Source organism: Ictalurus punctatus, chromosome 1 (assembly GCF_001660625.3).
Source record: "Ictalurus punctatus breed USDA103 chromosome 1, Coco_2.0, whole genome shotgun sequence".
Taxonomy (NCBI): domain Eukaryota; kingdom Metazoa; phylum Chordata; class Actinopteri; order Siluriformes; family Ictaluridae; genus Ictalurus; species Ictalurus punctatus.
The window spans coordinates 13732909-13745219 of record NC_030416.2 but is presented as its reverse complement, the minus strand read 5'-3'; the positions used below and the strand labels follow the sequence as shown (position 1 = coordinate 13745219).

The 12311-nt window shown below is 38.9% G+C and overlaps 1 protein-coding gene across 3 annotated transcripts in view; it reads left to right on the top strand.

Annotated features, from left to right (window-relative positions):
- fhod3b (formin homology 2 domain containing 3b) overlaps positions 1–12311 on the top strand; it is a 127515-nt gene that overhangs the window by 738 nt on the left and 114466 nt on the right. For all 3 annotated transcript variants that reach the window (XM_017471241.3, XM_047155798.2, XM_017471270.3), the window contains exon 2: positions 11249–11355. In XM_017471241.3, the coding sequence (XP_017326730.1) occupies positions 11249–11355 (107 nt within the window). The remainder of the gene's footprint in view (positions 1–11248; positions 11356–12311) is intronic.

Here is a 12311-nt window from a genome sequence, read left to right as displayed (position 1 = left end):
TTGCTGATGGAGAGAGTACTGCAGAGGCAGCACATGATGCTGCAGTCTGAGACTGTCCGATATCCTGGATATCACCATTATGATACATTGCTATTATAGAGATATTACAACAGGCTACACATTGCAATAGCTACAGTAACACAACACCCTTGATGAGACAGGATTAAAGATTTGGGCTAAGATTATTATTTATTTATATATATATATATATATATATATATATATATATATATATATATATATATATTTTGATGCCATGATTCATCAAAACACCCACAGAAACACTATACAGGAAAGAAAGGTTCATCTGAAAGTATTTAATAGGAAAAGTTTTTATATTGGACGCGTATGCGAATTTCAGGGTGAATATCGATATCACATGCATGAACTAGGCATTAACTATTAACAGTACATTGTGCAGCTCTCATCCATCACTGGGCTCATGCACGAGTCATGACCACACACCAGTTGTTATTGAAGTGCTTCGCTGTTCCTGCTCTTACCAAATATATCATTGTTTGCTCCATAAAGGTTGTTCATTGGGATGTGCTAATCCATAGTGGGATTGGGCAAACTTCTATCATAGATATGTGTAGCATTCCACTGTTTTAGGTATCCTTACAGGCTGTACTACCTGGAATAAATGTATCAAAATAGCCTGAGGACTCGGCACACATAAGAATACCTCTGCTCTTATCCAAACCACTCTGACTGCAGCCCCATTTTAGACCGTTTTCAGCACATAAACAAAGCATTATTTCGTGAGCTGGGTTTAGGAGTGGTGCTGTTGTGGCCATGTGGAATGCTTGGCAGCTGAGGGCCATGCTTGGGTGGTAGAAGTATGTGATGTCCATACGCTCAGGAATCTCCAGCTGTCATTGACTCTATTAATGCTGTCCAGGTTGTTAGACTGATATACGTTACTAAGTGATTGACACACACCCTACTACAACTGAACTGTTTACAGTCATTATACAGCATCACTTTGGCTCTACATTTGAATGTCAGCATTGATATATCCTCAAAAAAGAACACAGCATTGAAATGGGAAGTTCTTGCACTGTCCCCTAACTGTAGAGATACTCACTGTCTATCTTAATGAAACACTTCCTATTATGCAAAGCGCGTGTTCTAAATAATACCCAAAGTGGAATGATCTTCATAACATATCTATTGTAATAGAGACTTACAGTTGCTGTGCTGTGCACTGCCATTCCTTTGCTGGTGTACCAACCTGCGATATGGTGCAAAACTATTTTCCAGCAGAAATGTAGCGTATCAAGTCAGTCACGACTACAACATTGGTAAAGTTCCAAATGAAACGCCCCCCCCGCTATCTCTTATTGCCATGTAAGACAGTTGGAATCTTCATGCATGTACTATTTTCCAGCTATGATGTTACATTTCATAGCTTGTCCTCTTAACCCAATTTCTGGGGACAGCTCATTGTCTCTGAGCAGAATTCTTCTTGAAACTCTTAATACACAGGCTGTCCAATGAACACTTCTACACTTCTACCTACTTGTGCTGTGATCAGATAGGTTTCCTCGAGTTAAGAGGCAAATCGAATGATGGCCGTGATGCAGGAATACACCCTTGATGGGACGCCCAGACCATCACAAGGGATCATTCACACACATGCGTTCACACTTTCGTGGAATTTAGAGTGCTTGATTTTTCCACTGGCATTTTTGGGGATGTGGGAGGAAACTGGAGAACCCAGAGGAAACCCACATAGACACACAATCTCTGATAAAACAGACATGGTGCATCTAGCATGGCCAGTATGCTTTGGTCGTATACACTAAAATCCACAGAAACCTGTTTTCAGAGAAAAAAGTCATACTTGGGAAATGTCCCCATTGCAGTACCTTGTATTTCCCACTAAGACATGGTTATGATGTAATTTTTAAAACGTATATGCATTTCGTGTCCTTATACCAATTGGTGATCATCGCCTAATTGTAGTCTACCTCTTCATTTCTGATGCAAACACACCATTAACAACTATCCAAATGGTTCTGAGAGGAAAGTCTAAGTATGGTATATCACTAGAGGACTATTTGATTATGGGACTCGGCATGCTCCACATAGCTGATATGTTTATATTTTACACATTCATGCCAAGCACCTGTGTTCATTTATCTCCAGCCTCCAGAGCTGCTGAGAGAGAATGTTCAGCTCTGCTTGGGCCCCGTGTTCAGTTCAGAAGTGCGTTCCAAAGCCAATCATATCCTCTGTCATCTTGGTTTGGCATTGGTCTTAAGAATTAAGGCATCATTGGCAGATTCATGGTGCTGTAGATGCTATATATTGACTTAACCCTATCGATAGTTTCCTGGAAGAGCATATCTGACTACTATAGACTGCTAGTTTGATAAATAAGTATTGAACTTTAATCTTGATTGAACACTTGCCAAGTATACATAAGATCTTGCAGCAAACCTGATTATACAGGATCCTTTTATCCTGTTACCCAAAGACCATATGATGCCTTCTTAAGCCTCTTCTGTTCTTTCTGACCACAACTAGGATCTGACTCATTTGGCTACCCAGTAGTCTCCTAATTCAACATTTCTTCTGCTAATTGCTAAAGATGAGAGACTGGCAACAGCAAGGAATGCACCATCCCAAACCAAACATGGTAAAAGAACCAATTTGCTATGCTCAATCCTCTGCAGTTGAGCACTCATCATAGAGATTCACGCAGCTAACACAAAGCAGAGCAGTGCAGGGGAAAAAGGTCTGCGGTGCCCAGGCAGGCCGATGTTATGAACTCAGATGATATCTAAGCATTTAGCATCTGATTGTCAGTGAACCATTTGGCCTTGTCGATCTGAAAACAATCTACGGTTGCCATGTTTGTTTGCTGTCTTCTCTTGAGAGTGTATAGCTACATGGCCGTTATTTTTTACTCTTCAATGTTTTCCATGACACAGAAAGCTTGCCTAGGGCTTTAATTACGGTAGCAAGTACATGACCCTGAGGTAGTTTTTTTTCTCTCTGTTCACTATAGGTATAGCTATACATCCAATATACTGCCCATTGTGTGTTTTAGCAACAAAGCACTTCCTATATAGCATGTACCAAAGAATACTTTGTAAAATGAGAGGCTCTGTTACTATCATGGTCAAAGTCAGGGGTGTCCCAGGTGGTGTTTTATGAAATAGCCCACTCCTCAGATGACACATTCAAACTGTGTTGGTCCACTATATGTTAAAGTGTTATGGGTGTGTGAAAAGGAAAGGTGGAAGAAAAGAATGGTTCAATTCAAAGTGTGAAGGTAACTGCTTCCAAGTGCAGGTGATTTGCGTAAAGAAGGAGTGCCTGGACACTGTTTGTTAAGTTATTGCTTCCTAATGTTACTGTGAGATGAGAGGAAGGGTGATAAATTGGTAAGCTGCTAGAATGAACTCACCCATATATAATGTGGGCTGCGGAACTGTTTTGGTCAGTTAATGAACTGACAAGGTCTGGGAGCAACATTAATTTGCTTGTTAAATGGAAAGCGGCTTCAGAAGTGGCCCCCTATTCAGCCAAGTATAATAAGATAATTACTATAATCAGGTTAATAATAATTGTCTTTCTCAGCACAGTGTATTATATTTTTCCACGTGTGAGATTTAACACACATGCACACACATAGAATCTTTTATTGAATACAGCCTTTCACTGAGGCTTTTTTTTTTTCTTTTCAGGAAGCCTTTTCTGTCTGCACATGAATTTCACCGAAATTACAGAGTGCTGTAATGAGAAGTTATGTTAAATGCTGTAAAATATAGGCTAGGCCTTCATGTCTGTGGCTGCAGTCTGGATTAGCCTTAGACATTGTTATGTAGAGTTGAGGTTTTGCAGCTCTGCGGCATTTTTTCTGTACACTTTTCGCCGCTGTCTGCAGAAAAACATCCACCCTGAGAGCTCTCAGGGCTTCATGCGAAGGCCTCTCTGTAGCATGTCCCTTTGAGGGGCGGAAGATTGCTCTTGTGGTCCCTTCCACACCACTTGTGCATTTTAATGAGATTGCTAATTGTGCACTTCATGTTTGGATGGACACCGCAGGCCCTATTATAACCAGCGAACAAGAGACGAGCTCGTCTTTTGTGTTAATGTGCAAGGCGAGATGACTATGTGTGCTTTCGACTAATTTAGCGATGATAAAATATCCTTCTGTTTAGCTCTGCTTTTGATGTAGAGTCACGCTTCTATATTTCTGAAGCTGAAAAAAGTGAGGAAAGTGATTATATGTCTACAGGTGTTTGTTCCAAATCCAACACGAGAGCCAACAGCTGATCCTTAACAAAGAAGGGGCTGAGTGTCCCTGTGCAGTGATTTAATAAGGAGTAGACTTTGTAGTGGACAGACAGAAAAGATTTCTACTAGATTTTAAGTGTCTAAAAGTAAAAAAAAAAAAAAAAGGAAAGAAAGAAAGTAAGAAATTATACAGTATACTTTCAAACGCATGCTGTGGTTTATTTTGCCTTCATGTTTGCAAAAGCCCTGCTTAGAGATTAAATTGAGGATGAGATTGAGCATGTGGATTTGGAGGGTAGTCTTGGTTCCCAGTGAGCTTTTTATTTTTAGTGTGTCCCGGCCTCAGGCTCTGCTCTGTGGTTGGCGGGAAAAGGCCAGGTCTGGCCCTCAGTTTCAGTCTCCTAGCCACAAGGTCACGAGGTCACAATCTGGGTGGGGACACATCATCGCCTCCATGAATCCAGGTGCTCAGATTAGCAGCTCTTTCACGGATCTGTGTGTGTCTAGTAATGTGTGACAAGAATGTTTTATGTTGCCAGACCATTTTAGACATGATCAAATTCATATCTGCAATATCACAGGGAGGGGAAGGACGGGAGTGTCCCACCTACCACTGGTCTACCACGGATTGGACTGTTTGCTTTAACCAGGAAGCTGTATATTCCCAAAGGACTCAGGAGTGGTTGTGTTAATGGGTATATTTTGATTTTACGCATTGCACTTTCTGTTATTTGCTTTCAGATTAATATGTTAGCCTTTCCTTCGAACTCTTTCAAGACCATCAGTGGCATCTCTCCAGATGTAAAAATGTGTGAGGTTTCAGTGTGAACAGCGGCAAATGTGTTTAGATTAAATCATATATCATTTAAGTGGTTAAATTGAACCAGACAAATCTTCCAGAGTTTTTTTTTAAAGAGATTTAGATAAACACTATCCAAAGTAAGCACAGCATGAATTGAACAAATAAAAGTTGTATAAACATAATTGTTTCACACATAATACAGATCCTGGCTTTAGCTGCTGTGACAGTCATATGGAGAGTCTGGTTGAGACTTTTGTGGATTTCTTTTGATTGACCCTCAGTTTGACTCTGTTCTGACAGATCCCACTGTTCTGACACTGTTCTGACCGATCAAGCAGAGCTAAACCTCAGTTGTAGCAGCAGTGTGAAACTCCATGACTGACTCACAGACTGATGCTTATCACTTTCCCAGGTTCATTCTGGGCCTGTTTGGTAATCTAAACTACCTGCGTTGGGTTTCCACCACTGAAATATTTGGGTCAGTCTGCGACCGATGGAGCACAGCTGGATTGTCCAGGAAGAAAAAAGGGAAAAAAGATTAGGTGGCTGGGTTTTTTCCCTACTAAATGTCTTTGCCAAGGCATGAGGAAGCAGCCAGTTTTGTTGGACTCATCAAATTGTAAATGCAAGCATGGGTGTCTTGGCAGGAGAAGGAAGTGCAACACTTCAGTCTCAGGACCTAATGTAAGGGCGTAACACATACTGTACAGTACATTAGCATCCGGCTACTTGTTAACACTATTAACAGAAACTTTATAGTCCTATTCTTGAATTTAATGGCAGTTCAGGTTTCTCAAAGACTGTTGTCAATTGTAAACTGTTGTCTACAATTTATATTTCTTACAGCAAACACGTAGGTGTCAAATGTAGAAACGTTTTAAAGTTTAGGGACTTTAGTCTGTAATGTAAACAAGTCTACAGAGACTGCTGAGCTGAGCGATGGGGTGAATGAGCTTGCCATTTGTCTATGTTTTTTCTTCTTAAATGCTCATTTTCATGCCACACCCTTTCCCTACCTCTTTCAGGCATGCCCGTTCATGGGCTTTTAAATATAGTTGGACTAACTTTGGCGCATACGTCTGGATTTCCTGTCGTTTCAGGTTCCGTACTGTAATTTATTCAGGAGTCCTTCTTTTGGTCAATGCCTTCACCTGCATCTGCACTATGATCAGAACATTCATTCTGTGACAACTGCAGAATGGGAGTTCTGGGGTGCTCTGTTTGTAGCAAAAAAAATAAAATAAATAACAAGACAGTAAAACACTGTCATGCTCAGATGTGATGCAGAGTCTCAGCACCACTTAGTTCTCACAGATAGACCTAGTTACTGTAGGCATCAAAGCTTTTTTAATGGCTTCACCAGTTAGCATCCTCTCTCTTCTTTTAATTAAGTTACTATAATTAGTGCAGTAGGATGCTGAACCACATCAGAGCAGCAGAAATGCAGCTGAGGTTAGGGCTTGTTTTACATTTGTTTGCTTTAATGACCTTGCCCGCCAAAATATTCTTCATTCATATAAGAAAGTAGCACCCTTCGATCATTCTTTACCTGAGCTACCGGTTTCTGCACTCTGTACAGGATACAATAAATAACCACAACAGGGCGTTCTGTTATAGGAAAAAAAAATCATGTGATCATGTAATGCAGCCCATTGCCACCCTGAAGTTGATGGTTTTCCAATATCAGCACATTTCATTCCTCTTATACCGCAGCAATTTAGCAACCATGACGAATATTTTTTTAATAAAAGAATGACATCATGCATTTATAATTACATTTAATGTTATGGAATGTCTGCAAAACAAGTTAGTTCCTGTTACCACTTACATTACAATATAGTTTGTTTCTTGATATTTTTTTTGAAGTTTATCATGTTACCATGTTACCAATCAGAAAGCACAAAGAACCTATCCTCAAAACTCTTCTTTAATGTTAAATGAACATCTGCGTAGACAAAGAGTCACCATGTTAATGATTTTACGTATGATTTTCTTTATTAAATAACACGTTTATGAGTTTGTTTATTATTACTGTAAAATATGTGGCGCGTCTGTCGTGTAAGTTCCTGTGAACGAGTTATAATGGAAATTATAGTGTATTAGAATGAGTGCATTAGGGTTATTCTATTTCAAGTGGTCCAATAATTGCAATGCAGGTTGTTTGACCGTTTAAAAAAATTTTTTGATAAAAATATTTTGAAAAATTATTTTGATGAAAATGTAATCACCATTTAACTACTACTGGTTTGACTACTAACTTTGTGTCCTGGCACACAACAAATTTTGGGCATACAGCTGTTTACGGAAACCTCAGTATTTCAGACCAGGATGGGCCTAGCTTCTTGGAACAAAAACTGATCTCTAGAGCAGATTACAAGAGCTTCTGACCTGTAGTCACGTAATGCTTTTATCACAGGAGAAACAACACCACAGCTCTATTTATGACACTGTTCATTTGTAAAACACACAACTAAACACTGTACTTCCATATTTGGATAAAATCTATTCACACATACCAAATGTACATCTGTACCAACATGATAAGGCGGTTTGGAGTTTACCTCCAATCTCAAACCCACAATTTTTACAGCAGAATGCTACTGTAGAGGACTTATTTCTGTGAAAATTTCAGGTTTGTATCTGGATCCCCTCCAGATATTTTTTAATGCACTTTCTCACCCCCCATTAAATAAGAGCGGTCTCAAACCTGAAAAATTCACACTATACTTGTCCAGGTACCCCTTAAAAAAAATTAAGACCGCAACTTGAACAATTCTCATTATAAATTGACTCTTAAAGTGGAACTGTGAGCAGTTTTGAGCGTTACATTTGGACTTAAGTTCTAAGTCTAAGGAACATGAATGTGCAAAATGTTTATATGCTTACCTATACCTTGTAATGTGCTCTAGAGATCAGTTTTTTCTCCTAAGGAGCTAGGCCCATCCTGAGCTGAGATATTGAGGTGTCCGTAAATAGCTGTATAACCAAAATTTACTGTGTGCCAGGACACGGTGGCCGTCGTAGTTAAGCCAAGTAAAATAATGCAATGACAATACACAGAGATAAGCACTCAAAAAAATTTAATAGAAAGATTAAAAACAGTCGAGCAGCCTGCATTAGACCACTTGAGATGGAATGACCCATTAATATGAATTACAGCCAGGACCGGTGTCAGAGGTGGGCTTATAGAAAATGTAACAATACCTTCTGACCAATCAGGTACAAGACTGTACTCTGGTAATGACAATTTAGTACAGTACATTTTTTTACTTGGACTTTCACAAGAGAATGAAAAACTTTGCTATTTGAATTGGATTTTTACAGTGAACATATATACATAAAGAAATTTAAATATAAAATTTGCTGCACTTGCTTTCTAGCCCCTTCTGTTTTGATGTTGATTTGCTCAGGAGTGACAAGGTTTTGGCCAGCAGTCTGAGGAATATAGCTGATAATCCTATTACCATGAAGCTCACATTCTGTTCCTTAAGACAATCTACATCAGTGCCTTACGGACAAACACACGGTGAACTATGTTCTTACACAGCGCCGGACTGAAGTCAGTGTTGGACATCTTAAAATTGTTATTGTCGTTTAGTGTTATAGATAGATAGTTTTACGTAAATTGATCCAGAACCTGCTCTAATGAGTTTGTGTTATGAGAGATGGCCCAGACTGCTCTTTTTATCTCCTAATATCTAGACATTCCATTGTCTGATTGAAAGGTCATCTGGAAAGTCAACTGGACTGAAGATAAGGTTGGCATAACGTCATTTTTTAATAACAGCTCAAATGCAAACTCCAACAAGTGTTTTTAAGCATGACACACCAGAATTAAAGACTGCATATAGGTCAGAACCTGGACCTTTGCGATATGACCTCTGAGGTATTCTAGACATGTTAGCTTAAATAAACTCCACATATTACCAGCACGTTGAGGATATTCATACCCGTCCCAGGGGCTGAGCTTTGCTCGGACAACCAGCAGGCTTGTTCAAGCCAGGGAAGGTTGGGGCTTGAACTGTGCATGTGTGTGTATAATTAGCATGTTTAAAATTGGGGCTGACCTGGCTGACTTGTTGATTGACAGATCACACTGCACTCTAACTCAAGCCCCCTGGGAGGCTTCAAATCCTATCATTGCACTGTAATTGAGTGTCAACAAACAGACCTGCCTCCAGCAGGGGCCCGGTAGAGCTTAAGAGCAGACCTCATGAGAACAAACCTGATTTGATGTCTCACAACACTCCCATCACATGTGATAAATTATTTATACATTAGGCTTAGTTAGTTCAAGAGAGCGCTGTGAAGCCAGCGAAGTGATGACAGCTTAGCTACCAGGATAACTAAATATTTACTGAGTGAGGTTAGTGAAACAACAGCCGGAGAAACATTGCCAGTCAAAAGTTTTGAACACCCAATATTCATATTCAAGAAACTGATTGAAGTTATATAATCTAGAATTAGAAAATCTAAGAAGAAATAAGTATAGGTGAAATCATGACATGTTTGTGAGTTTTTATCTTTTATTGTTTTAGATAGATCTATCCATCCATCCATCCATCCATTTTCTGTACCACTTATAGTACACAGGGTTGGGGGGGATCCTGGAGCCTATCCCAGGGGACTCAGAATACAAGGCACAGGGCACCATGGATGGGATACCAGTCCATTGCAGGGCACAAACACAGTCATATTCACACACCCATTCACATTCTACAGGCAATTTAGAGATGCCAGTCAGCCTACAACATGTCTTTGGATTGGGGAAGGAAACCTGGAGTACCCCCGAAGCACGAGGAGAACATGCAAACTCTGTACACACAGGGTGTTTCCGGGAATTGACCACTCCAACCCTGGAGGTGTAAAGCAAACATGCTTAGATAGAACTAGATTTATTTAATTGATTTCAATTTAATTTGTCAGTTGTTTAATTTAATTTATTTAAATAAATCTATATCTGTAAAGGCTCATCTGGATCACTTTAATGAGCAGACAACATTTATTTTGTCTTATGGTTGGTACAAATAATGTCTAGTATTTGCAGTCAACTATATCTAAAATATAGACTTACATTAACCAGTTCTCCAATGAAGGCTTTGCCATTTCTCATTTTTGAGAATTAATTAACTCAGTTTGCAATGAATAAGTCCTTAAATATGAAGATTTAGATATTTGATTGAAGACCATAAATTCTTCATTTAATTGCCAATAATGGGTAAACTGTAAAAAAAACAACAACAACAACAACAACAAAAAAAGGTTAGTTCAAATCTTTTGACTGCTAATGTCTTTGGTTATTAAATGGAGCTGGCATAATATTTAATAACAAATAACAATATTTCTTTTCCCTTGCCCATTTTTACACACTGTACAGACAAGATTTGAGATTTATAGAAAGCATTTGGAGATGACTACAAGTTATAACAAAAGTAATGCTTAATTGCCAAAAAGCAAACATGAGGAAAATGTAACAAACTAACAAAAACACCAACAACAGAGAAAAACCTCAAATAATATAATGAAAAAAAAAACCCCTCAAATAAAATAAGACAAAAACAATATAGAACTGAACCAATACAACTAATCAAAAGGACCAAAGAACAAAAACCAAGAGACAATAGCAAACACATGAAACTAAACCCTATGGTCTAAAGCTAGAGTGGCACAAACGCTGCATATGGTGTGTGTTTGTGTGTGTGTGTGTGTGTGTGTGTGTGTGTGTGTGCATATGGAGTGCTGAATCAGCTACAGAAGAGAGCTGGAGATCTTGAGCAGTTATAGGAGAGCGTGGGATTGGTGATTCTGGGAGTTGGAGTTCCTAGAGATCTGAATGTTGAAGACACAAGACAACATGCATATTGTCCAATCAATGACAGCGTGCAATTCAGATGAAACATGACCCTGACCATAAAAGCGTTCCACTTATAGAGCAAATGTCACATGCCAAATTTTATGACACTGTCTTGTTATAAAATGTTTTTACAGAGTTTTCCTTATAAAACAGTTACATTAATTACAAGGTTATAAACTGACAAGATCATTTCATCCTCACAGCTACAGAGGCTTTTGCATCTCTGCTGTAGAAATATAATTTTTTTGCTTCTTTAAAGGCACGTATTTGACCATGATCTTGTACAGAAATGGCTTATGGAAAAATCTTATGGAATGTATGTGCATTTTTCCTGCCTGCAGCTCGATGACTGTGCTCTGCAGCTATCTCATAATGGAAGCTACCTGGATCTGGATTCTACTCTGGCAGAGCAGAAAGATGAGCTGGAGGGCTTCCAGGAGGACGGAGGGTAAGCACTGGGGTCCTGTTTTGTTTTGACCAAGTTATCTATAGCATGTCCTATAACGTATAACATATGTTTGGGGAAAAATGTTGTAATATTTTGCATTCCTATTTAAGGTTTCGATTCTTTCTTTGGGCCAGGGTAATCATCGGCCAGCAAAGTGTTTCCAGAAGTCGGCAGTTTATTTTATAACGAACTGTATTTAAGTACTGAATAATTCATTAGTCTATTCAACATTATCTAAAGCATTACATTTTAATGCACACAAAGCCTTCTTATTACCAGTCAAGGCCCATAATGAGTTCCAAACTGTTAAATAACATTCCTAACATCCCAGCATTGTATCAACTATTCATGAAAAAGAATCCTTGGAAGACACCCATAGAAAACCGGAGTTTGGTTTTACACGTTATTACATTGGGTTTAATATTACAGTAGATGTTAAGCATGAGGTATTTGAATTCTCTGCTCTGTAATAAATCACTCAAGAGTTTTGGTCTGATCTGTGAGCCGTTACAGTATGGTAATCAGATCTCTGATTGTATGTGAAGGCTCTGAGGTATACATGGACCCTGGGACAGGGGTCACGACAATGTGATCATTGTTTTTCAGCAGGATTTTCAAATCTCCAGCCACAAGGATCTGTATTCATTTCCTGCTCACTGAACTTCATTGGCTAATTCGGTTCTATTAGGAATGATCGAGATCTTTAATGATAGAGCCAACCTGGTTCATGTCAAGTGACTGAAGTAATAACTTGCCTGGACCTTTACAGTGTATTAAACATTTAGCGGCAGAAAGACCTGAACTTTTCTGTAGCATTTGCATGATAGAGTAAATATGATACAGATACTTGTTCCCCTTCCAGAACATTTCATAAGTCTGAATAGACTTGTACCTGTGAACTGCTGAAAATCTTAAAGTTTTTCATGTGCTTATGCCATGACATTTATTCACAATAT